The 25,068-nt window shown below is 49.9% G+C and overlaps 1 protein-coding gene across 19 annotated transcripts in view; it reads left to right on the forward strand.

The window, feature by feature from the left end:
* Nucleotides 1-25,068, forward strand: part of LOC125338327 (SCO-spondin-like) — a 70,489-nt gene that overhangs the window by 18,720 nt on the left and 26,701 nt on the right. For 15 of the 19 annotated variants that reach the window (XR_007208244.1, XR_007208243.1, XM_048328947.1 and 12 more), the window contains exons 3-33: nucleotides 2,976-3,052; nucleotides 4,240-4,357; nucleotides 4,679-4,766; nucleotides 5,103-5,291; nucleotides 5,987-6,095; nucleotides 8,182-8,286; nucleotides 11,512-11,704; nucleotides 12,610-12,746; nucleotides 13,281-13,505; nucleotides 13,959-14,100; nucleotides 14,395-14,518; nucleotides 15,688-15,879; nucleotides 16,198-16,326; nucleotides 16,992-17,174; nucleotides 17,269-17,463; nucleotides 17,879-18,027; nucleotides 18,168-18,336; nucleotides 18,842-18,976; nucleotides 19,070-19,213; nucleotides 19,307-19,508; nucleotides 19,584-19,724; nucleotides 20,300-20,482; nucleotides 20,855-20,926; nucleotides 21,167-21,293; nucleotides 21,521-21,660; nucleotides 21,954-22,157; nucleotides 22,464-22,613; nucleotides 23,113-23,292; nucleotides 23,462-23,578; nucleotides 23,936-24,085; nucleotides 24,844-25,059. Coding sequence is in view for 17 of the 19 variants with exons in the window: in XM_048328947.1 (XP_048184904.1) it covers nucleotides 2,995-3,052; nucleotides 4,240-4,357; nucleotides 4,679-4,766; nucleotides 5,103-5,291; nucleotides 5,987-6,095; nucleotides 8,182-8,286; nucleotides 11,512-11,704; nucleotides 12,610-12,746; nucleotides 13,281-13,505; nucleotides 13,959-14,100; nucleotides 14,395-14,518; nucleotides 15,688-15,879; nucleotides 16,198-16,326; nucleotides 16,992-17,174; nucleotides 17,269-17,463; nucleotides 17,879-18,027; nucleotides 18,168-18,336; nucleotides 18,842-18,976; nucleotides 19,070-19,213; nucleotides 19,307-19,508; nucleotides 19,584-19,724; nucleotides 20,300-20,482; nucleotides 20,855-20,926; nucleotides 21,167-21,293; nucleotides 21,521-21,660; nucleotides 21,954-22,157; nucleotides 22,464-22,613; nucleotides 23,113-23,292; nucleotides 23,462-23,578; nucleotides 23,936-24,085; nucleotides 24,844-25,059 (4,666 nt within the window). In the remaining 2 variants the exon portion in view is untranslated. Of the gene's footprint in view, nucleotides 1-2,975; nucleotides 3,053-4,239; nucleotides 4,358-4,678; nucleotides 4,767-4,840; nucleotides 5,292-5,986; nucleotides 6,096-8,181; nucleotides 8,287-11,511; nucleotides 11,705-12,609; nucleotides 12,747-13,280; nucleotides 13,506-13,958; nucleotides 14,101-14,394; nucleotides 14,519-15,687; nucleotides 15,880-16,197; nucleotides 16,327-16,991; nucleotides 17,175-17,268; nucleotides 17,464-17,878; nucleotides 18,028-18,167; nucleotides 18,337-18,841; nucleotides 18,977-19,069; nucleotides 19,214-19,306; nucleotides 19,509-19,583; nucleotides 19,725-20,299; nucleotides 20,483-20,854; nucleotides 20,927-21,166; nucleotides 21,294-21,520; nucleotides 21,661-21,953; nucleotides 22,158-22,463; nucleotides 22,614-23,112; nucleotides 23,293-23,461; nucleotides 23,579-23,935; nucleotides 24,086-24,843; nucleotides 25,060-25,068 lie in introns of those variants that run through there. The other 4 variants (XM_048328949.1, XM_048328955.1, XM_048328951.1 and 1 more) reach the window with 4 other exon arrangements.

The raw sequence follows: 25,068 nt of genomic DNA on the forward strand, positions 1-25,068 counted from the left end.
CTTTAAAAGGGGAATTTTAATGTATTAATCCACAGAACTCTGTCTGTGTAATAAAAATAATTTTAAAAGGAGGAAAAGGGAGAGGGAAGCATGTGAGAGGAGGCTCCACCCTCACCCATCCCTGCCATCTCTGCCATTTTATCAAAGTTGTGGCTTGGAGTTGAAATGTCCTTCCTGGTGCTGTACAGGAAGTTTTGGATTCAAAATCAAAAGATTTTTCCTTTTGTTTTGTAACCTCTGAGAGCTGTTGGTGCTACTGAAATTTCTGTCTATACAAATAAGTAATGAAATAATTCCCAATGTGATTTCCAGCTCCTGCTTTTCCCTCGGCTTTGAGCTGTCTCTGTGTCCTTTCCTCACTTCCCCTTTTCACCTCCACACTCGCTGTGGGTGAAATGAGATGTGCAATTTGGGGCATTTGCATATTTTTCATTTAGGAAAGGGATATTTTATCAGGTTTGATGGCTGAGGAAAATTGCCTGTGTGGAAATAGAAACCAATTTCAGGATGAGTGATTGTAGCTCCCTGCGAGGTTCCAGGTCATTCCTGTCCCTTTCAGTCCGTTCACACCCAAATTTCCTGCCCTGGGGAATTCCTGTCCTTGTAGCTGCTGATTCCACAGCTGGCAGGTGCCACTGAGCTGAACAGAATGAGTTTTTGGGGGTCAAATCAAGAAAAATGGTGAAGGGCTCTAAATATTTCAGGGCTGACTGGTTTCTTTAGGATTGATCAAACAGTTCAGGAAAAGTCAGAGCTTTCCCAAGCACAGGCAGGGCTGCAGGAGCAATATCGAGAGGAGAGATGAGTGTGTCAGTGCTGGAAGCTGAGCTGTTTGTATCCCAGAGGGATGAATATGCTGATTCTTGGTCAGCCTCCAACACCTGCGTGGAGAAGAAGATATTCCTATTTATCTTCCTCGCTGCAGCCACATTCCCATCCCCGTGGATCGATTTATAATTCAATCCCTGTCCATTTGTTTGCCAACAGAAGAGGATGAAATCATAGCAGGTTTTCTTTATAGCCAGGAAGAGAGAGTTCAGTGGGAAGTGGAGGGGTTTGGGGATGTTTGGGATGAATGATGCTGCTGCTGTGTGAAAGCAAATCCCAAAATCCTGGAGTGAGTGCGAGGTCGCTGCTGCCTCACAGTGCTTGGATTCTGTGCTTGAGCAGAAGCAATCAGGGCAGATTTTCCTGGTTGCTGTCTCCAGCACACAGTGGAAGTGGGAAGGTTCAAAATGGGCGTGGATGCAGCGGATCAGGACCTGCTTTGAGAGGTTTTGTGTTGGGAATTGGGAATTCTCAGGGGTGCTATCCCAGATATGGGTGTGGCATCCAGCGAGTCACAGCCCCGCAGAGCTCCAGGGGCTGATCAGAGGAAGGACAAGGTCAGCATTTCATCCCTCAAATGAGACCACAGTTAAACAGCCGACCCTTCCCCATGCTCCAGCACGTGCCACGGGAGGGAATTCGACCTGAGGATTCTCTCTGCATGAATCTGAGAGGGAATTTGACCCGCGAGCTATCTCTGCATAAATCTGAGTATCCCCTAATTAATTAGGGAACTGGAAACCAAAGTGAATCAAACCCTTCCTCTTATCTTTTCTGCCTCTTATTGCATCTTTCATCTTTTCTGAACTTCCTCAAGTACAAGGGACAAGAAGGTCGAAAATGGGAAGAAAATGAGAAGCACTTGGCCTGGTGCCTGCCTTTACGCTGTGTTGATTAGGTTTTAATTGGCAATTCTTGCCTGTAATATAAGATAATTGCAGAGATTTCCAGGAATAGTTGTAGAATAGGAAGAAAAGACACATCTGAGTCCTACTGGAGGAGTTTAATTAAAGGCTTTTAAAAAAGTGCAACAGACGGTGTTTTGCTGGGTGGGAAGAGAGGTGTGAGGCCTCTCTGTGGACATGATGTGATGGTCAGAGCTTCTCCTCCCTCCTGCCTGGAGATGTTCTCCATCACCTGCATGAGGGGGCTTGGACAATTCAAGGATAACGTACGATTCGGGTTTTGGTCCAAATTCTAAAGGTCTTTTTCCAGAAAGTGAAGTCGGGCAGCCCTGGAGTGAAATTCCTTCTGTGTGTGTGGCAGGGCTGCCCTTCCCAGCTTTTTGCTGTCACTGAAGTTGTCCTCAGCTCCCTTCCAGAAGTGAGCAGACAAGGGGCAATGGCTTCAGACTGCAAGAGAGAAGGTTTAGATGGGATATTGGGAAGGAATTCCTCCCTGGGAACGTGGTGAGGGGCTGGGATGGAATTCCCAGAGAAGCTGCGGCTGCTTCATCTCTGGAAGTGTCCAAGACCAGGTCGGACAGGGCTTGGAGCAACCTGGGATAGTGGAAGGTGTCCCTGCCCAGGGCAAGGGGTGGCACTGATCTTTAATTTCCCTTCCAACCCAAACCGTTCTGGGATTCTGTGAAAGTTGGAAGAGGTTTTTTCCCCCCCATAGTGCCCAGCATCATCAAAGAGGTACCGTGGAAAGGGAAAAATGAGGGGATACTGGACATTAAAGAGGAGAATCCTGCTTTAGTGGGAGTTCATCGGGGTCTTCAGCGTCCAGCAAAAACCTAAAATTGCAGAGCAAACAGCTGGCACACAGGGAGTGTTCCACCTGGGTGTTGAAGGAGAAGACGACCCTGCAGGGCCCTTGCCTGGGGGTGATCTTGGGCAGCCAGAGAGATCAGCGAGATGGTGACAAGTGTACTTTCAATTTTCCTCGTGGCTGCTTGAAGGGCATTCATTACCTCCCGTTTAGAGGCGTTTGCTCACATTTTAGCCTCAGCAGTGCTGCAGGGAGTTCCCCTGGGATGAACTCTTTGTCCATCTCCTCTTTCTGCTGCTCGGTTTCCATTTCACTTTGGGCTGGGTTGGAAAGTGTAACCTGGAAAGGGTTGGGTTACACTGAGCCTCAACAAAGGCAGTGCCAGATGCTCAAGAAACATTTTAATCATAATCTCTGAGCTTTTATTTTTTTAGGAACTCCTCACAAGCTCCCATGGCTCAGGCTTTGAGTTGGCTGATTTTGTTGTGGAGCCTGAGGACCTTCCCCAGAGGTGAGTGGGTGACTTTCTTGCACAGGCAAACTTCATTTTTGATTTGTCTTGTTGGTTTTTTGTGTCGGTTTTTGGTTGGTTGGTTGTTTTTTTGTGGTTTGTTTGATTGGGGTTTTTTGTTTGGTTGGTTTGTTTTTGTTGTTGTGGGTTTTTTGTTTTGGTTTCTGTTTTGGTTTTGTTTTTAATTGTTGCTGATGCTGTTACCTCCCCAAAGCTATACAGCATTAGGGATGGCAGTTGTTCAGCTCATTTTGGTCATAAAGTGTGGCTGCACAATCTTTTTAGGAATTCATTCAGGAGAGAAGACAGAGCAGGTGAGGGATCCATTCACCAAGAGGCTTTAATTCCCTAAACAGAGAAAAAAAACCATGAAAATGTCAGTGTGCTGTGATAACAATAATCCCAAAGAGTTTATTTGGGTGTGAAACAGATGGAAGAAAAGCCTGGAATTCTCCTCCTCACCCTGCACACTCAGGTTTGGTTCCTTGTGAGGAACTTCCTCTGAAATCCTCATGGTTACCACAGCAAAGCCCTCTTTTAAAACCCCAAGTAATTCATTAGGACAGAGGCATGACAGAATCGAAATCTGACAGTAAGAAATGCAGGAAGGGAGATAGTGAAGGGTCTCTTCAATTCTTTAAATTCAGCTTTCAGGTGTCTTGCTCTTTGTGAAGAATTTATCTCCCTCCCCTCATGGAATGTGATGTTGAGAGATCTCTTGAAGAGGGATGGGTAAAAATTGAAACTATAAAATGATGGATTTACACAACACACAGCACCTCCTTCATCCCTTGGCTCTCTCCATCTGTGCTGTTTGCACTCTCCTGCAAACTGAACTTTTCAACTTTCTGGCAAACAAAACAAGACCTTTCCTAAAGCTGAGAAAGGCATGGAAAAGGCTCCCTGCTGCCTACAAGAGGTAGATGGTTTCATTGGATAAAGCATCTGAAATGGGGATTTCTCCCAGGATTTTGTGCTCAGAGTATTTACTTAGAAATCTTAAGGGAGCAGATTTGCAACTTTTCTTCATTTTAGCCATCAACACTTCAGGATGAGTGTGATAACAGGGAAATAGTGATATTGCATCATGGTGTAATAATAAGTGGCTGTTTAGCTTGGAGTCTTGAATATTTATTAAATATAAGTAAATAAAAAACCTAAATTTATTTGATTTTCTTTTCCTTCAGGGGTCTCTTCCCTCTCAGCTGGCTGCAGCACGGACTGCCAGAGCCACTGCCTCATAGACTGCAGGCAGGGGCATTATTACACAGCTGGCAACTGCCTGGAGTGCCCAGCAGGGTTCTAGTAAGTCCCCTGAAATAAGAGAGTTAAACACTTGGGGCATTTGACATTCAGGATATTCTGAGGGTTATAATGCAGGGCTGGAGGTGAGGCACAAAAAACCCCCACAAAATGTCATTTTTTTTATACCTGAATAATCAGCTGAGCAGGAAACCCACTATTTTTGGGTCAAAATCTGTGGTTCTGTGGCCACAAACTTTTTATTGAGCAGTGTGCAAAGGGAGATGTTCCTGTGTTTACACAACGCCCACGCTGGCTGGTTGGGGATGGAACCCAAAAGGAAATAAAGAATTTAATTGTATAACTTCATTATTTTTGATCCAGCTGCCCTGGAGGCCAAGCAGCTCCAAGGAAATGCCCTGTGGGAACTGCCAATGAACTGACTGCTCAGGGAAACCTCTCAGCTTGCCAGGTGAGCTGAAGAGAGCAAGCAGGTGAAGTTCTTTTTCCCTCTATTCCCCTGTGTTTTGATCCAGATTTTTCCAGTCTGCTTTGAAGTTTTTCAGGAAATCCCTGCACTCTTGGGCTCAGAGGAAGCAGGTTGTCCCTCCAGGTATCCAGCAAGGAGCTCTGTCTCCGTGCAGAAGGAAACAGCTCCTGTGGGGAACTCAGGAATGCACAGAGGCTGAAAATGGTCCAAGATCCCTTCTGGCACCGGAGCTGGGGATCTCTGGAGCTGCTGGTTTGCATTAGTGGTGTAAAAATTCTGTGTTTCTGTGGCTGTGCTGCTCCCGTGCTCTCCCTGCAGGTTTGTCCCCGTGGCTACCTCAGCCTGGAGAGCAGGGCCGGCTGCCGAGCATGTCCCGAGGGATATTCCTGTGATCCAGGCACGGGCATCCAGAGGAGCTGTGGGCCTGGTCAGCACTCACCAGAGGGAGAGCTGGACTGCAGGGAGTGCCCAGAGAGACACGTGTGCCCCGATGGACGGAGCACACAGGTACAGGGTGAGAAATGTCTTCTCCAAGGACACATTTTCACTCCTCCAGACAAGCAGGGCTTGAGCAGGAAGGTCTTGTCAGGAAACAGAACTCCCTGGTTTAATAGTAGGATGTGGATCTTGATTCATCAAAGAAAAGCATTCAGAGCACTTTAAAGGTGTAGATCCAAGACTCACAGAGGCACGGAATATCCTGAGTTGGAGTAGACCCATCAGGATCATTGGTCCAGCTCCTGGCCCTCACAGACACCCCAACAATCCCACCCTGGGCATCCCTGGGAGTGGTGTCCAAACGCTCCTGGAGCTCTGGCAGCCTTGGGGCCGTGCCCATTCCCTGGGGAGCCTGGGCAGTGCCCAGCACCCTCTGGGGAAGAACCTTTTCCTGGCACAAATATTCTTCTATTAAAAGGAGCAAGTACTTTTCATCTAAATTCTGGCAGTGTTAGAGCTCAGCTTATCTGCCAGTCTGCCACCATGAAAACCCTCAGCTGAGCACTCAAACTTGGAGGCTGAGGTACCATTTTTGCATCTAGAAATTGTCATTGGAGAATAAAGTTGAAGCAGTGCAGGGCAGAGAAAAAAGAATTCAGAAATGGGGTTTTCCTGAGTTTTCCTGACTCAGACCTCCCTGGGACACTGCTTTTGGGCCCAAATTAGAGGTTTTTCTGCTGTGAATTTGTGTTTTTTCCCCTCAGCACTGTTTGGCAGGTCAGCAGCCAAACCCCACTCGCACCCTCTGTGTCACCTGCACTCCTGCCTCCCTCTCAGCTGAGGACACTGAGCCCTGCCAACCCTGCCCAGCAGGTAAATACATCTCACAAGCATCTTCTGTGCTCATTAAAACACAGAATTTGAGGAGACTGGAGTGGCATTTTGCTCTGGTAACACTTCTCTGACTTAGTGGAATAGAGAGATGCTCCTTGTTTTACAGTAAAACTGGAGGTTGAAATTAATTCCTGAGAAAAAGCAGCTGCTGCTCCAAAGAGCTCATGAAGGGCAGAAATGAAAGTGAGAGAACCCCAAGGACCACAGCTGGTTTTGAGAGTTTATGGGAGAGGTGCAGCTGAGGCAGCCCTGGGATGGAAAGCAGAGTGTGCCAATGTTGCTGAGCAACGAGGGAAGCTTTTGGGTTCCCTTCTCACGCAGAAAGCAGAGCTCTCGCTCTCTGATTCTTAACTGATCATCTGTAAAATTGATCTACGTACAGCCAGAGCTCCCTCCTCTCCAGGACTTGATTCACTGGCTATCACAAGTACCATTTCTAAGGAGAGCTGTAGGCATTAGGAACCAAAGAGGGGAATGCTGATTTTCTCACCTAATTTCCCTTTCTGCTCGACACTCTCGAAGAAATCCAAACAAGCCCCGTGTTTAGGAAATTGCAGTGTGTTGTTGAGGGTGTCGCTGAGATGCAGAATGAGGCAGCAGGGGAATAGACTGAGAAGGTTTTGCTACAAAACCATTGCCTTTTGAAATTCTGTGTCTTCAGTGAGAGGGCAGGAGAGGCCTTCCAGTATTGAATGGCCACAGGCCACAGTTTCCCCATAAAAAAGAGAGTTTTCTGCAGGATTAAAATCCCTTTTGCATCCCAGACAATGAGCATAAGCCCAGTGAGGATTTGGTAGTCCAAGATTAGCTTATTCTTTGTGCTTGTTTCCTCTGTTATCCCTCCAAGCCCTCCTCCAAATCCTGTCCTATCCTTCAGTGCAGCCCCTGGCGAGGGAAGTTTGGGGCTGCAGGGAGCAGCAGTATCACTGATCATTCCCCCCACACCCCCTCTGATTTAATCCCCGTTTCCCAGCCCCACTGAACCCTTGGAAAAAGGCCTGATGGAGAATGGGGTGTAGCTGTCAGCTTGTCAGAGGACCAGGGCAATCTGAGGCCCTTCCATGATTCTCCCTCTCCTCCAAGCCCTGAATTGCCACAGGAGAGGATTCCATCAGCAGCTCCAGGTGCCTCCTGCTACCCAGCTCAGTAACTCAATTCTGACGTCTGTAATTAGAACCTCTCCTATTAAATAACGAATTCCTGTGCTTTGGCTGCCTCACCTGCTGCCCAGGAGAAGGGTGAATGGAAGAGCTAAAGAGATCAGGGTCTCAGTAGTTCAGATCCAGTTACAAAACATGGGGGAGGGAATAGGAACAGGATTCCTGTTATTTCCAGTGCCTGGGGTTAGGTACCAACACAGAGTATCCCATGCTGGAATTCAGCTTTCTGAAATCTAAGCCCCCCAGGCCAATCCCAAAGCCCTGAGGTGATAAGGAGTTGGAATTCCATCACCAGCCTGAGATTCCCATGTTCTTTTTCGTGCTTTGACTGATTTTAATGACACATAATCTGTGTATTTAGCACTGCCTGCGTGAGACAAGTGCACAGCGATGGATTTCAGCAGAGCAGTGGCTCAGTTAATCCTGCTTTCTTTCTCTTTCTGCTCTTCAAAATCCATCTGGAGTTTAGGAAACCATTTGATTATCAAGTTCTGCAAAGCCTTACTTGGGGAGAGCAATTAATTCTAAGTGGATGTCAGCATTTCATCACTCAGTGTACAACTGGCAGCAGGATTTTAAGTGAAAAATTGGGGAAAGAAACTGGGGACAGGAATGTGGAAAAATACTAGGAATACCTCAGCTTGATCTGTAATCTCCATGATCTTGGAGAGAACAGAAGAATTGGAGTAGAAAGAGAGAACCATTAACTCTAACCATGCTCATAAAACTAATTTAGCCAGAAATTTCATTGTGTGTTTTGAATTTAAAAATATCATTTTGTGCTAGATGTTTGAATTTCCTCAGCTTTACAAAAGGAAGAAACATTTTTAGGCAGGTAGAGCCTGAGCTGCCCAGAATGTCTTTTCTGAACAACATCATTTTGGGTTTTTTTTAATTCTCTCCAGGTCACTTCTGTCCTGATGGCCTCGAAGTCCCTCCATGCCCAGCTGGGAGCTTCAAGCCCAAGGAGGGAGTTCCCAGAGCCAGCAGCAGCTCCTCAAGCTTGCCAGGTCTGTGTCCTCAAACATTTTAATTTTGGGCCTGCTGAGCTCACCCAGCAGGTCAGTTGTAAGAAAAAACTCAGAAACTTTCTGGTTTTAAATTTATTCGACAGCACTTTTGCATGGGAGGCTCTTTTTTAACACTCTCAGTGAACTTTCCCAGCACAGTCTCCTCACTCAGACTCCTTTCCAAGCTCTCTCATGAGTGGGAATAATTGTGCATGAGCACAATTAAAGGTGACCATCCCTTTTCCTTTGGGAAAGGGGTTCTTTATTCGTGTTTGAATCACTCACAAGAGTCCTCAGCCCCTCCTTGCAGCCAGGGGAAATGAGGTTAGAGATCAGGGAAAACCTTTATGTTATAACAGCAGAGAAAGCACTGGAATTTCTGCCTTCAGAAGCTGCAGAGGCCCTGCTCTTAAATTCACAAAAGCCAGGCAGATGAAGGAGTTTGTAATGCTCTGAGTGCTGTGAGGCAGCAGCACAAAGCTTCTACAGATTTCCAGCTGTGATGCTTCCTTCTAAATATTTTTGGTTTGGTTTTCTAAGCCAGTAGAACTTTGTTTTGTACACACAGGACTGAGTCACCCTAATGACTGGGAAACGCGTGGAAAGCGATGAGATTTGAGTTCAGCTGTGGTGAAAATAAGTTTAAAAGGCAGAATAATAGAGGTTTGTTAGTCTTTTCTGGTATTAAATCTTTGCTTAGGTAGAGAAAGGGAGCCCTGGCTGGCTGTTACAATAATCACACGTGGCTGAGGCTTGTTCTGCCTGGGTTTGGGCATTTCAGAGCATCTCAGTGCCTCTCACAAGGGTATGAAAATGCCTCTCTGTCCTTAACAGGGCTGTGCAAACAGGAAAATAGAGGGAGATTCAGGGAACGAGCTCAATCCACCAAAGTAAACCTTGGCCCAAGCCCAGAATGTTTTATCCAGGGTCACAAATCCCAGCCTGGAGCACAAACCTGGAGTTCAGGTGCTCCGTCTCCCTTTGCATCTCTTGGGTTCTTCCCCTCATGTGCTAAGAAAATAATTATCTCCTTCAAATCAAGCCATACCTTTGTCTAGCTGATTATTTCTTCTCCAGCAAATGACTCAGCTGTAAAAGTGTCTTGACTGTTGAACGATTTTTCTTTACTCAAAAGCCAAGTCCAGGAAATTGCTGCCTCCCGCCCACTCCTGGAATTAAAACCAGACGTGCATTTCCGTGGTGCAGCAAGGAGCTACCCTCACATCTCATCAAGACAGCCAAATTCAACAGACAGGGCCAGTGGCATCTGAAAAAAAAAAAAAAAAAAAATCATTGTAGGAGCTGCAAAGTAAATTAGAGTTGAGAAACTCTTTGGGTTTAATAACGTAAGCTGTTGTGCTGTGCCCGTGCTGCTTCATACAGTGATGCTGTCATCTCTCCTAAGGAACACTTGGCAGAGGCAGGAAAATTCCTGATGCAACAGGATGAGGGATGAACTCTGAGAAACCACAGAATGTGTTAAATACTCCGCCCTGATGGTCTTAGGCTCTGCCCACCCCCTGCACTGGTGTGTGTCAAGTGTGACAACCTCGTTTTCCAGTGAAACCAAATGTTTTGTGTCCTATTTATTGCACAGCAGCAGGTCCAGCCTGGTCCTGCAGACCAGAGGAAAGCTTAGCTCAGGGGTAACATGCTGAGATTGGCCAGAGCAGCTGTGGCTGCCCCATCCTTGGGAGTGTCCCAGGCCAGGCTGGAGCAGCCTGGGATGCTGGAAGTGTCCCTGCTCATGGCAGGGGTGGGAAGGGATGAGCTTTAGGGTCCTTTCCAGCCCATACAATCCTGGGAATGTGGGATTCTCTGCTGTAAATCTGCTCCCTCACTGATCCCATATGAAGTCACAGTATTAAATGTGTTCTGAGCTCCATCATTTCCAGAAATTCAGGCAAAAAATGGGAGGTTTCTGCCCCTGTATCCAAGTGGCCTGGATTCAGGTTGTGTAAATTCACTGTCCTGCTGGATTTGCTGGGGGTGCAGATCCATGTCAGGAAGCTTTTGTCAGCTTCAGGCTGAGTTCTGAGTGGGTCCCACAGCTCCATGAGTTTGCAGCCCCCTCAGGGATGTTGGTTCAGTTGTGCTCAGTGCTGGGGAATTTTGTAGCCTGGAGAAATTCCGATTTCATCCTGCTGAGGCTTTCCAGCCTTGCGCTCCTCTGGGCTGTGTGGTGTAAATGTAAAGAGGAAATAAGGAGATTTCTCTGAGGGGTGACAATGAGCAAGTGGGTGGGAGGCAGAGGGGGAGACGACCCCTAAACTCACTTTGCACCCTGAGGAATCCCAGCCTGGACCTGTGCCTTCAGTCTGTGGAGGGGGAAGCCTGGATTTGAATGAATCCTGATATTTTGGGGGGCTGTAAGGCTCTACTGCAGCCTGCAGAGGCACACACACACACCCCAGGGTACGACTGAGTCTTGTCTTCACAAATACTTGGAAGGCAGCAGGGGTCCAACCTGGAATTCTCCAGGGAACCTCCATCCTCAGCCAGCATTTCCCCTTCCCCTGGAATTGCTGTATTTGCTTTTGAAAGGCCTGGCTCAGGAGGAGAGCAGCCACTCCTGGGCTGAACTCGCGTTCCCTTTTCACCACGTGGAATACGTGGGAACGTTTTGTAATGAAATGCGCTTTCTAAACACGCTGACAGCAGCGAGGGATCGTTGTTTTATCATGTATCGATCTTGCTGATGTTCCTTTGGGTTGCAACACGAGCTACCTTCTGTTTAACACGCGGGATTTTAGGGATGATCACAGCTCAGGCTGGCTGTCCTTCGAGCAGGTTTGCACTGAGTGTATCTCCAGCCTGCAAAGCCCCTTCATCTCCCTGCATTCAGAGTGCAAACACGGAAACAGCCCCGTTTTCCTGGAAAGCCCAGGCTCTGTCCCAGCAGAGCCCCAGGCACGGTGATTGTTAGCTGTGCCTGCAGCAGAGGCTTCGTTCGGGCTGATAGGTTTGTTTGTGTTTTAACACCTCGGTTCTTATCGGAGCTCAGAGCAGAGGGGTTTGGTGCTTCCAGGAGCCACTCAGCTGCACTAAATTCAGCTAATCCAACACCACCACCTCCTGGCTTTGCTGCAGCTTTATTCCTGGCGTGGGTGAACCTCCCATCAAATTCCCTTGCTGCAGGTGGAAGCGGAGGTGAAATATTTTGCAGGATGCTCTGACCTCAGCAGCTCATAATCCCTTTGTGACCTTAAGTATGTCTCTCTTTAGGAAGTGGCTTGTGTTCGAGGTGCCCTGCTGGGTATTTCTGCCCCGCTGGAGCCAGGTTCCCAGTGCCCTGCCAGCCAGGCACACACAACCCTCTGCCAGGACAGGATGAGGCTGCTGACTGCAGAGCCTGCCCAGCAGGGAGGGCTTGCACCCAGGCTGGCCTGGCCCAGCCTGACACAGAGTGCTCAGCAGGGTAAGCCTGGGTTATTTTCTGCCCACTCTGTGTCTGTGCATGAATTTCACCTCCGCAGTTTTTGCTTTGTGCAGGTGTTTCTGGTTTTCCCTGCTCGCCTTTCCCTCAGCTCACACAGCACGGAGGTGTTGCTGTCTCCTTGCACCAGGAATATTTTTGCAGCCTTCAGAGCTGTTTTCCCTCGGGTGGTGGCCTCCAAAACCTCCTTCAGGCCCTGCTGATGGGTCTGCTTGCAAAGGGAATCGTTTTGCCCTCCTGTTTTCCTCCCTTAGCTCCTCCTGAAGGGCAGTTTTGTGCTGCTGCTGCCTCCAAGGGTTGTTTTTGTTGCCAGCAGAGGAGTTCTCAAATCCCCCAGGACAAAGCAGCCCCCCAGGAACCCACAGCAGCTTCACCCCTTAGAAATGTGGGGAAGATTCCTCCCCATTCCCAGCTGATGGAATGGAGTGAAGAGAATTAGGGCCACCTGCAAGGACAACTAAAAGAGCCCCTGAGAGTGGAATGTTTGGCACAGATTTCAGAAGAGTACCATGAAATCACCCCTCAGGTGCAGGTGGCTTCATCCCCCATGCCAAGATTTCATGGCAGTTTCTGGTAAATCAGTGTGACACAGGCTGTCCTGGTGGAAGCTTCCACAAAATAGGTAAAAACAGCCAAGAATGAAGCCAGGCCACACATCCCATGGTTATGAACAACGTGACCTGGCTGAATAACCCACTTTTGGTTTAAAACACCTCACACAAGCAGCCCATTCACAGAGTTTCATTTTAATTCTGCATTATTGGTGCTCAGTCACGTTGCTGTCAGCCACGTCAGCTTTTCCCCAGCTCCTTCACCCCAATATTTTTGTAGGGCACAGAGTTTGCCTCCCCCTGGCATCCAACCCCTGCCCCCTGTTGTGCTTTCAGGTACGTGTGCCCCGCGGGGTCAGCCAGCCCTCATGCCCCCAGCAATGCCTGTCCTCCAGGAACACTTGGCAACCACTTCAACCTCTTTGACAAGTCCCAGTGTGAGCCCTGCCCTGCAGGATTTGTCTGTGCCAGAGGTACGTGGCTTTAGCACAAAAATGAGCTGGTTGTTTTGGTCACCAGTATCGCAGAGCCCACCAGAAGTGGGTCAGTGAGGTATCACAGCAGTGGGAAATGGGAAAACAGTTTCCCTTTGGTACCCTCTGTGCCCGCTGGGCCAGGTAATTTTGCTCTGAAGTTTTCTGTTTGTGCCATCCCTGGTTGCTGTTTTAACTTCCTGACCTTGAGGCAGCCAGTTTTTACAGCCTTCCAAGTTTTTAGCTTATTTGTGGCCTCTTCATCTCTATGCCAGCTTTGGGCAGGGGCACCACGCAGGGCACTGGAGTTGGTGAATAACTGCTTTAGTAACCAGCTCTGGGGTAGAGCCTCTCCTCTCATCAGCAGAGATAGCAATCATTGTTATCCCATTTTAAACCGGGGAAAAGGCACAAAATGAGGGGGAGATTTAACGCAGGGCTGTTCGCAAAGAGCTGAAAACCCTGGGAATTGGGTGCTGTGAAGCCAACACGCCGCCCTGTGCTGCTCTTAAATTCCTCCTGGCGTTTCCACAGGAACAGGGGGGAAGCAGAAGCCTCCCAGCCCATGTCCAGTTGGTCACTACTGCCCGCCTGGCACCAGGCCCCTGGCCCAGCTCCGGTGTGCCGCGGGCACCTGGAGCAACAGGACCAGCCTGGCCTCGGCTCAGGAGTGTTCCCCATGCCCTGCGGGCTGGTTTTGCCTGGGAGGAGCCCGTGTCCCTACTGGGAGATGCAGCTCAGGGCACTACTGCCCTCCAGGTAGGAAGCTTTGCAGGGGAATGAAGGAGATTTAATTAATTTTCAGCTTTGTGAACTCTGATAAAGCCCCACACTTTCAGTGTATTTTTTGCACCGTGGATAGCAAACTGTCCCTTCTGTACAGTCACTACTTTATACTGTTTGAACTGAGCAGGTTTGTCCTGTTATTTCCTCCCCCCATCCCCCTGAATTTGCAAAGAATTAAAATGCTCAATCAAGCACCTGGTACAAGCAACCATTCTAAATTTGAATCTTCCTGCAAAGATTCTGCAGTTGCTGCTAAATGCTGATTTTTTTGTTGTTGTTATCAGAGCTGTGAGCACGGATTTTTTAACATGAATTTACGAGTAAATCATGTAAACACTTAATAGCCACAAAAAAACCTTCCTGCCTTCTGTGTTCGGAGCTGTATGAAGATTTGGGGTGGTTCTCTGCTCTCTTTTTCTTGGAAAGGCGCCTGGAGGAGCACCCAGTTCCCCTGCCCTGCAGGAACCTACAGCACGCGGCTGGGCAGGGGCAGGCTGGAGGATTGCTCTGCCTGCCCTGCCGGAGCCTTCTGCCCCCCTGGCACCTCCAAACCAGTGCTGTGCCCAGTGTAAGTGCAGGACAACGCTGTGGGGCTGTGCAGGTACAAGAGACAATGTCTCCTTATGGCGTTTCAGGGCTCTCCTGGTTTTATTATTATTTTTCTGCGCTTGGAGTGTTAGAGGTGCTTTTCACCTTGAGGGTGTTCCAGGCAAGTTCTGTCTGAATTGGGTGAGTTTTGCTGCAGAAACAGCACATTCCCTCTAACCAAAACACCAGGAATTCAGGCTAGAGGTGCACTGTATTTCCTTTTTTTGCTTGGCTGCTGTCTTGGAGTCCCCCCTGTGCTGTGTTTCCTCCTCAGAGGATCCTTTCGCTCGGCCCCGGCAGCGGAGGCGGCTGCAGACTGCACCCCCTGTCCTGGGGGACATCACTGCCCCGAGCTGGGCACCGTCACCCCTCGAGCTTGTGGGGCTGGCAACTTCTCGGTATGTAGCAATCCTTTGATCCTGTCTTCCCTTCAGCACAAGCCTGGATTTCAGAAGGGGAGCTGCCAGGGGAGGCTGAGGCTGTGAGTGCCCCGAGGGAGGCACTGGGATGAGCCCACCTCCTTCCTGAGAACTTGGGGTGGTTGTGTGCGGAGCTTTGAACACCACTGGCCACCTGTGCTGGCCCTACACGGAGTTAAACTGCTATTCCAGAGATTGGGAATGTTCCTGCACACTCAGGTCAGGAGCTGCTCCAGACACGACGCCAGAAGCATCTCCCAGGGGTGCAGTCCTGCTCCTGCTGCTGTTCCCACCCCAAACACCATCCCAGTTCACCTGTCCTGTGTCTGCTGGGTTCAAACCTCAGGGTTCCATGGCACATTTGGCCCTGGCAGGGAGCAGACACTCTCTGTGTCTCCTTCCTGCTCGAGAGGAAGTGTTGGATGGCACTGGGATTAAACTCTCAGGTGGCTTGGGGAGGGAAAGCAGCAAGGCAGAGCCACAAAAGGGGACAGTGATGGCACAACTATTCCCACAAAGAGGTGCTAAGGTTGGATTCATATTTATCTACCCCAGACCTGTAATTAATAGTTGGCTACTGATAATTGCCATGTTTCCCTGTTGATGACAGACTCCTGTCAAAGGACCCCAGCACCTCTGTCCTGACCAGTTTTCATCCCTGCACAAATTTGGGAGCTACCATTGGAACCCGCCACTGAGACTGGAGAGGGAATAAATCACAAATGGAGATTTATATGTGGCAAATAGACCCAGATTATTCCTCATTTGCAATTGGAGTTGGGTGTAACAAGGAAAGATGAGGGAATTTGTCTGTATTTCCCCTGCTCCTGCTGGCAGAGGGTGTTGGATTCCCTGTTCTGGGTTTGTGTGGATAATCCACAGGCATGACAAGGCTGATCTGTGGAGCACGGGCTTCCTTTTCACAGGGTGGAGGCTCTGAGTTGCACCCTGGCTGCTGTCAGAGCTCGGGGGCAGTTTGGAAATGGGAATCTTTGTGTTGCCTGTGGCATTCCTGAGCATAACAGGGAATGTTTTATAAAACTGGCTGCACTCACAGCCTCGGGTTTGGGCCTCACCAGGACTTGCCACAGGTGCAGAGGGGTTGTTCAGTGCTCCAGCAGTGACACCAGGATCCTTTCCCATTTCAGGAGCCGGGCTCAGCCTCTTGCTTGCCCTGCAGAGTTGGGCACTACTGTGCCAGTGAGAGCACCAGCCTGGAGGTGATGCTGCTGGCCATGGTGTGCCCAGCAGGGCTCCTGTGCCCGGGGGGACAGGCAGATGTCCCAGATGCCACTGCCAACGCCTGCCCACAGGGACACTTCTGTCCCCAGGGAGATGCTGTGAGTGACTCTGCCCTGGGGACTCACTGTTCTCTCTGACTGGGATCACTGCTGTGGAAAACCTTTCCTAACAGCTTTTTGTTACTGATTTCTGTACTGTGTGTGTTCACAGATCTTAGCAGTATTTGCCCCACATAAAACTGTTCATGATGTAATGATATATAGTAATATAATAATAATATCAGGAAAACATTTTCTGAGGTGCTGTACACAACTATCCTGAATTGCTTTCATGGCTTTAGCTGCTATACCTTGGCCTTGTGGGCTGCAGGAGTCATTTTAGGGTGTCAAAGACCCCTTTTTCCATTTCACTTCCAGGCTCAGCCTTGCCCCAATGGCACCTATGGTGAGCAGAGGGGACTGAGCAGTGCTGCTGGATGCTCACCCTGCCCTGCAGGGAAGTTCTGCTACACAGATGGGACGGAGCCTCCAGGAATTCCTCACCCTGTAAGTACAGCCCAGCATCTCCTAAATTTTCAGCCCAAATATTTTACCCCAGGCTGCATCTGCTAGTGAAGCCAACGCTGTGCTTTGTGCATGTTTTCTGTCTTTATTTTGCCTTCTGCCTGTCAATGCAGGCTAGGAAAGAGAGTTCAAAGGTGAGGAATTGCTGCTGCTCCTCATCTAATGAGTTTTGGGATTTTTGTTGCAACTGTTTTGTCTCAGGGAAGAATGAACTCGTCAAAGATTAATAGCTGTTAAAAAAAAAAAAAAAAGCAGCCTCAATTAAGGGTATAAAAAAATGCTGATGGATTCTCTTCCACACGGATGAATCCATGGTTTTATTGAAGAGCAAGGTGGTAACTCTGTCCCAGTTCCAGCTCTTCTCTAAGTGTGGAAGAAGAGCATCTCCCCCCACAAGTCTACAGGCAAAACTTGTAGGGCTTCTCTCAATGCCAAGATTTTACCCTAAGGCCACCTTGCCTACCATAATTATCCCACATGGTCAGAATTTTACTGGTAAGGCCCTAAATTCCCTTTCTTCTCTTCTTTCCTACCCCATTTCCTTGCGGTGAAGAAACACCAGGTTATTCAAGCTGCAGGTGAAGCTGACCAGATTCCCTTCCTCTGGACAGAAAACAACCAAGTCTGGGTGTGTGCTTTGTTTGCAGACAGGGGATTGCCCAGCTGGCTACCTGTGCCCTCCAGGGACTGGATTCCCCTTCTCCTTCCCCTGCATGCCAGGCAGCTTCTGGGATAACTCCAGCACAGAGGGAGAAGGTGTTTGCAAGCCCAGCCCAGCCGGGCACTTCTGTGACTCCCCTGCCCTGACGGAGCCCAAGCCCTGCCCAGCAGTGAGTGGTTTTCCTTGGTTCCATGGAAGAAGCTCCTCTGTGGGATTCTTTAATAGAAAAGCCTTAAATGTATCAATCTGGCTTTGTTTTGCAGGGTTTTTACTGCGCTGAAGGCAGCTCCAAGCCTGAGCCCTGCCCAGAGGGGACATTCAGTGACAGGCAGGGGTTGTCTGGACCCTCGGGGTGCAGCCCCTGTGCTCGGGGTTCCTACTGTGCTGCCCCAGGACAGACCGGGCCAAGTGGGCCTTGTGAGGCTGGATTTTACTGTCAGGGCAGGGCTCTGACTCCAGTAAGTGCCACTGATGAGTTTTGCTGCTCCTTTTCTGATTGTGCTCCACTGTGTTGTTCTATTTTCCCCACTGTGGTGCCTTTTTTTTTAACCCAGTGGCTTGGGGAGTCACAATTGTGTGCTGCTCACACTCAAGTTTATGGCACGAGGACCCTCAAGGGGAGTGTGGCCATGTCATGTCTTTCCCCTCTCAACACTGACACGCTGTTAACTAAAAGGTCACCAGTGGATGTGAATCAGTGTAAAATTTCATCCCTATTTATTCTCTTTGAATTTCCTTAAGTCAGTGTTGTCTGTTCTCTGCACAAGAGCGTGCCCCGATGTTTTTTTTTCTTTATTCCTCACATCAGTTTAATGCCTTAAATATTTTAACCTCATCTTCCCCCCTTTTTTAATGATCTTTTTCCATTTGCAGTGGCCCACGGATGGTGTGACAGGAGCTGTGTGTCCTGCTGGCTCCTACTGCCCACCTGGCTCTGCCTTCCCCATCCCCTGCCCTCCAGGGACTTTCAGCAACATCAGTGGGCTGAGGAGCCTCCAGGAGTGCTTGGATTGCCCACCTGGGTGAGTGTCACCCAGGTCTGGAAGCAAACAGGAACCAGGTCCCTAAAATTCCAGGGACTTTTTTATATTGGGGCTGTGCTGTCCAGTGGGAAAAAAAATGCATTATTGCTATCCAAGGGGTTTTTGTTTTCCCAATTTAGCTTGTATTGTGCTGGGACAAACAACCAAGCTCCCTCAGGACCTTGTGAACCTGGATACTTCTGCACAGGAGGGGCCAAAAGCGCTCTCCAGCACGTGGTGGTGAAGGGACATTATTCCTTAGCAGGAGCTTTCAAACCAGAGCCGTGTCCCCTTGGCACCTTCCAGCCTGTGAGTACCTTGGGGCTCCAACCTGAGGGTCAGCAGAGCCCTTGGAAACTGTAAAAATGTGTGAGTAGAAATTCCTGAGGTGTTTATAAGTGGTCAGCTTGAAAAAAAGAGGGTTTGGGGGTTTCTGCTAATTTGGGTAATCACCACCTGCTTTGCTTTTACCCCGCAATGGAAGAAGAACCAAAAACCTTTGGGTGAAGACATGAGATCCATCAGTCCAGGGCTGTTGCCTACAGCTCACTTGGCCATTTTTATTAAGTTTCCTTGCACAGATTTGGAAGAGCTGCTGAGTCTTTGGCCTGGCAGGGGTGAATTAACTTGTGCATGTCCCTCAGTTCTGTATTTGATCAGGGCTGCAAGGTGCTGTTCACAAACTCCAAATTTGTTGCTTTTGGACTGCAGGTCATTCCCTTCAGTGTTTATTTTGCAGCAGAGAGTCCCTGGGGGTTTTATTCTCATGGTAAGCAGCACAACCCCACCCGGCAGGCTCTTCGTTCTCTTTCAGGGCCGTGCTCAGTCTCTCTGTAGGGACTGCCCTGAGGGTACTTTCTGCAGTGAGCCAGGCCTGGCTGCCCCCCAGGACTGTCCCAAAGGGCATTTCTGCCTGGCTGGCAGCTTCTTGCCTCTCCCATGTCCGGTGGTAAGAGTCAAATACGGATTTGTTTTCCAAGCAGCAATTTTCAGGAGGCTTCGCATCCCTTGGCAGGGGCATCCAGCGGCTCTCTCTGTGCAGGGAACGTACACGGATGTGGAGAGGGCAGGTTCCTGCAAGCCCTGCCCTGCAGGGATGTTCTGCAGCAGGGCTGGGCTGCCTGAGCCAGAGGGACATTGCCAGCCGGGCCATTACTGCAGTCAGGGCTCCAGCACCTCCTCACCCGTGAGTGCTGAACATCTCGCGTTGCTCAGGACCCTCTGGCCCTACAGAAGTTTCATAAGCCATAATAAATTCATTTCAATTCCCTGGCTTCAGGTAGGGCTTCCATTTGGAGATCTTTGCCCACGAGGACATTATTGCCCCGCTGGCACCGGGCACCCCAAGGAGATGCCGTGTCCTGCTGGCACCTGGAATGGCCAGAGAGGAGCCCAGGATGTCACTTGGTGCCTGCCTTGTGCCCCTGGGTTTTTCTGCAACGTGTCTGGCCAAGATGCTCCTGTGGGACTTTGTGCACAAGGTGAGACAAAGGCAGAACCTGTGCAGCTGCTGGGTTTTGACTTGGGAGAAGAGCTCCAATGTCTTCTGTTTTAAGGCTATTACTGCACGGGAAGGACAACGACTGCAACGCCAGAGGATGGTGTCACCGGAGATCTCTGTCCTCGGGGACATTTCTGCCCTGCAGGCTCAGCAGCACCTTCCCCCTGCCCCAGTGGGGAATACAGCAGTGCCACAGGTCAGGGAGTACAGAAATGCCACAGGTCAGGAGCTGCAGCATTGGAGCAGCTCAGGAGCTGCAGCTTTGCAACTCCGCTGTGACTCAGGGGAGACTGAAACACTGATGGCAGTTTTTGTCCGTATCCAAGAAGGTCTTGAGAGCTGCTGGCATCGGGAATATTCAATGTTTTGCGGTAGAGGAAGGCTCGAGCAGGGATGTTTGGTTGTTTCCTCCCCTGGTGTCACATGAGGAATGTATTTCCCCCTGCAGAGCTCATGTGTTCTAGGTTGGTGGCAGTGACACTCAGTGCACCGAGGGCTGGCAGCAGTTTCCAGCTTTCCCTCTGTTCCTCCTGCCACCTAACAGGGAGACGTGGAGGTGACTCAGGCTGGTGGAGTGGAATTTGCTGAACCCAGTGCTCCTAGGAGAAATCTGTATTTGAGGCCGTTTACTGCAGAGGAGCTAAAAAAAAATAGCTTTATTTCAATTTCAGCTTCTTTAAGTGCACAACCAGGCAGAGGGAAGTTGTGCACGTGGTATTTTCCTTCCATTTCATTCCGTGCTTCCTTTTAATTCCCATTTTTCCCTCACAGGTCAAGACAAATGCTTTCCTTGTCCTGCTGGGTTTCACTGCTCAAAAGGGCTCAGGCGCCGCTGCCCTCCTGGGTTCTACTGCCCTCAGAAAACTGGGATCGGATTTTATCCTTGTCCTCCTGGGACTTACAACCCCTCCTATGGCCTGAGCCGTGCTGAGAGGTGCCAGCGGTGCCCTGCAGGTGAGGGAAGGCTCTGTTGGGACCTGTCTCAGAGGGTGATGATCTCTCTGCAGCTCTCTCTTCCCGATCCTCTGATGCGTTTTTGCCCCTAGGAAATGCAAACTTAAAAATCCACAGTCAAAAGAGGATCCTGGTCCCACTGGTGGTGTCCCCACAGGTTTTTGGAGGCTCTACAGGAGGGTTTGGTTCACACTCAGGGTTCCCCAGAGGAGCATGAGCTGAATTAGGATGGGGTTTTGTCCCAGTTGTGCCAATGTTGAGGGATTTGGTTTCTCCAAGTCTTCCCTTTGCCTTCCAGTGCATGCAGCAGAGCAGCTCTCCTGCTTTTTTCTCCCAGTTAACTGATTCCCTTTTCCCTCTGTGGTCTTCCAGGGATGTTCTGTGGAGAATGGGGATTATCCTCTCCCAGTGGTCCCTGCTGGCCAGGATTCTTCTGCACAGCAGGTACAGAATTTGGGATTCAGAGAGCAGAAAGAGTGAAAAGGTGGAGAGCTGTGGCCCTTATGGTCCTTGCTGTTATTTATTCCATTCTGCCATGGATTTCTGGCTTTATCATCGTGAGCTACAATCAGCTCCTCTCTTCTTTCACCCATGGAAATGGTTCTTTAGCCATGGGGAGCAAACTGGCCAGTGAGAAACAACCCAAACCACTCAGGATACTTTTGCTTTATCTTCCTCGTGCAGGAGCAAGTGTCCCAAACCCCAGTGGAGCCACAAACACGAGCAGTGGTGGCCCCTGCCCACCTGGACACTTCTGCCCAGCTGGCACCAGTATCCCCCAGCGATGCCCTGTGGGCACTTACTCAGACAGGTGAAGCTCTGTGGATCTGCTGATGCTAATTTTGATTTTCTTTTCCTTTTTGTTTGTCTCTTAGTCCTCTAAGCTATGAAGTGCAGCTCAGCGAGGCTCATTAGATGTCCTTGCATTGATCAGAGAAGTTTTGTGGTTGCTTTCACTTTGCCAGAGCTGAAGCATCAGTGGCCCCCCTGCCGAGCTTTCACCCTGGCCAGCTGAAACCCTGCTTCTGTCCCTCTCAGGCTCCACAACTGGCAGGATTCCAGCTGCACTGAGTGTCCACCTGGCCACTTCTGTGGCTCCCCGGGCCTCAAAGCCCCCTCAGGACCCTGCTCACCTGGGTACTTCTGCCAGCCTGGGGCTTCCTCACCGTCACCGCCTGGTGAGCGGCGCTGGGTGAACCGGGGTTTGGGCAACAGAATGCTTTAAAAAATGCCACCTTTTCTCCCAGTATTCCTGCTCCTGCCTCCTGTCAGTCATCCAAATCCCTGTGTGAATTTTGTTTGAGGGGTTTGTGCCGCACATGCCAGTGTTACCAAATGAGCACTGAGCACTGGGGCGGTCACGGATGTCTGCCTGCAGTGGGCACAGCCATTGTCATTTATTGTGTCTCGGGAATAATCATTGCCAGGGAAGAGTTCCAACTCTCTGCCTCTTCTCCTGTCTGTGTCCCAGGTGTGTGGGAGAAAGGAGGCCCTTGCCCTGTGAGCCACTTCTGCCCTGAAGGGAGCAGCTCTCCCCTTCCCTGCCATGCAGGGACTTACAACAACCTCTCCCGACAAGCTGCCTGCTTCCCCTGTGCTGCGGGCTACTTCTGCCCAGAAAACACCACCAGCTACAGCTCAAACCCCTGCCCAGCTGGATTTTACTGCCCCAAAGGTGAGACACGGGCCCAGGGAACCAGGCTGAAACATCCTCCTTTAAATGCAAGAAGTTCTTTGTGAACAAAGTGTTTGTGTCAGCCTGGTTCTTCACAGAAAACTGCCCCAAAACAATACTTTAAACTATAGCTATGACCATTGCTTAACAGCCTCACAAATTACACAGCACCCAAAGCCAGTTTTGGCCATGAAGGGGATCAGCAGTGGGACAGACTGGCAAAGAGTGCACGAGGTGATGCAGCGGATTCAGAGCCAGGATCGTGTTTATATTCCATGAAAGGTTCCTGCTCTCTCTATTCCACAGGCACCAAGTTTGCCACTGAGTTTCCCTGTCCCAGGGGTTACTACAACCCCGACCCCATGACCCAGAGCTTGGACAGCTGCCTGCCCTGCCCACCTGGGCACTACTGCGGGAAGGAGGGGCTGACAGCTCCCTCAGGCAGGTGTGACCCAGGTGAGTGTGGGGCTGCTGGGTGGGGCAGTGCCCAGCCCTTGGGACAGGGTGTTTGGGAGGGTGGTGCTTTCACCGTGCAGCTTTACCACAGCCCTTCCAGTCGGTTTGCTGGATCCTCTTGCTGAACTGTAGGTATTTAGCAGGATTGAACACACCTCTGCTGGTCGGCTCTGAGCCACGAGCAGTCTCTGCCTTCTGAGCTGCTCAGGCAGCTGAGCTGAGCCCTGTGGCCATAAAGCAAAAGTCCTGAATTTAGCGTTGCAAGATCTCTTCCCATCTTCATTAATATTAAAACATGGTATTATTTTATAATATTGAATTGCATGTGCTATTGCGTGGGAAATTACGGCCTGGTGGTGTTCAACTTCGGTGGGATGAACCTGTCCCACACCCTCTGCTGTGCCCACATTACACCCAAAGCCATCCCAGCTGGTTTATTTGTGATGTTTTGGGGGCTCTGTCATTGCCAGAGCTGCTCAGTCCCGTTTCCTGTTCCCAGGCTGGTTTTGCATCTCAGCAGCCTGGACCTCCCAGCCCTTTGACCTGGACAACTACACCAATGCCAACTGCCTGTGCCCGGCCACTGCCACCGGGGGGAAGTGCACAGCTGGCTTTTATTGTCCCCAGGGAAGCCCAGAGCCTCTTCCTTGCCCCCTGGGGCTCTTCTGCAATGCCTCAGGTTGGTGTCTGTGGGGAACAGGAGTTTTGAGGGGATATTCCTGGTATTTCCATGGACATGTAGCAGTCCCTGCAAGACGCCCATGGTGCCTTCCAGAGGGAGGCTGTGAGCAGTTGTTTTCCCCCTTTGTCTCAGTGCTCTGAGTGCCACCATCCTCTCTGTCTTGCAGGGCTGCCTGTCCCCAGCGGGGAATGTGCTGCTGGGTTTTACTGTGCAGGGGAAGCTGCTGGCCCTAAACCCACGGATGGTGTGACTGGGAACATTTGCCCTGTGGGCTCTTACTGCAGTGGGTATCCAGCACTGAAAAGTTCATGGCACAGAACACTTGAAACACTGACAGGGTGTGGCAGCCAACTGGCTGGGGTCTGTCCATGGTGCCAAAGTCCCAGATTCTCCCCCTGATTCTTCCCCTTTCCTTTAAAAGTGGGAGGTGACATCTTTGTCTCAATAGCTGAACTTTAATTGGCTTCACCTGTGGGTAAAATGAAGCCAACAATGTCTGTCCCCTCCCATGCAGCACTGGTGGATCTATGAGTGGAAAATAAGGCTTCCCTGCTGCTGTTTTGTGTTCATCCAAGCCCTGAGTGCAGCCCTCTCACTCATTCTTTCATTTTTCGTTTCTGTCTTGCTTCTCCTCTCGCAGCTGCAGCATCAGCAGCGCCCCAGCCCTGCCCAGCAGGCACCTTCTCCAGCCTGCCAGGGAGGAGAGCACTTTCTGAATGCCAGCCTTGCCCCTCTGGCTTCTACTGTGAGGAACCTGGCCTCAGTGCCCCAACTGGGGAGTGCTGGGAAGGTAAGAGGGGAATAAAGTGCCCTTCAGGCTGTCACGGTCTCTGGGGATGTGCTCAAAGGACTGTGAGTGACAAATTCAAAATAAATGTCTTTCTGTGGGTGGAAAAGCCATTTTTCAAGAGTGGAAAAGCCATTTCCCTGCTGGGAGATCTGACAGGAGCCAGAGGTGCTGCACGTGCAGAAAACAGGAGCTGTGTTTCACAGGATCCAAATGTTGTTCTGTGCTTCCCTCAGACAAGAGATGACAGCTTGTTGTTGCCTTTTGAGCCTTCTATGACCAAAGATCTGCTGCCCACTGGTTTTCTTCTCTGCACTGGAGGAGAACATTTTCTGTCTCTCTCTGAAAAGGCCATTAGAGGCCAAAGCAGCTCAGATGTGAAAGCAGAATTAGCAACATCTGTGTTTTCGGAGCAATTTGAACACTGACATGGAAAAACTCTGATGTTCAGTGGGAAAACTTCATTTGAAGGGTTTCAGTGACTGAAGGGAACAGAGAGATCAATGTTGGGTCATGAAGTGTTTTCCTGTGTCACCTGTAGGTTTTCTCCTGTTTTTTGGGGACTGCTGGGTGTTAAATTTCCTGCTAAGAGTGCAGTGTGTTTGTGCAGCAGCAGAGGGTCAGATCAATAGTTATTTAATGCCAGCAGCAGGTTTATTTTGTGAGGGGCCAGTGAGATGCTTTGTGTTCCTGGAGAAGCTGTTCTTCCCTAATGAGCAGCTTCTCTGTGTCTAATTCAGCTCTTCCCTCTGTCCCTGCAGGTTTTTACTGTGACAGCCAGCAAGGACCAGTCACTGATGTCACCCTCTACCCCTGCCCACAAGGCTTTTACTGCCCAGCAGGGACCAGCAGGAGCTCTCAGCACAGCTGCCCTGCAGGGACCTTCGGGCCGAGGCAAAAACTGAAATCTGTCCAGGAATGTCAAAGATGCCCAGCAGGAAAATACTGTGAACTCCCTGGCCTTGCTGCCCCAACAGGTGCATTGC

The sequence above is a fragment of the Corvus hawaiiensis genome, chromosome 25, assembly GCF_020740725.1.
Source record: "Corvus hawaiiensis isolate bCorHaw1 chromosome 25, bCorHaw1.pri.cur, whole genome shotgun sequence".
Lineage (NCBI taxonomy): Eukaryota > Metazoa > Chordata > Aves > Passeriformes > Corvidae > Corvus > Corvus hawaiiensis.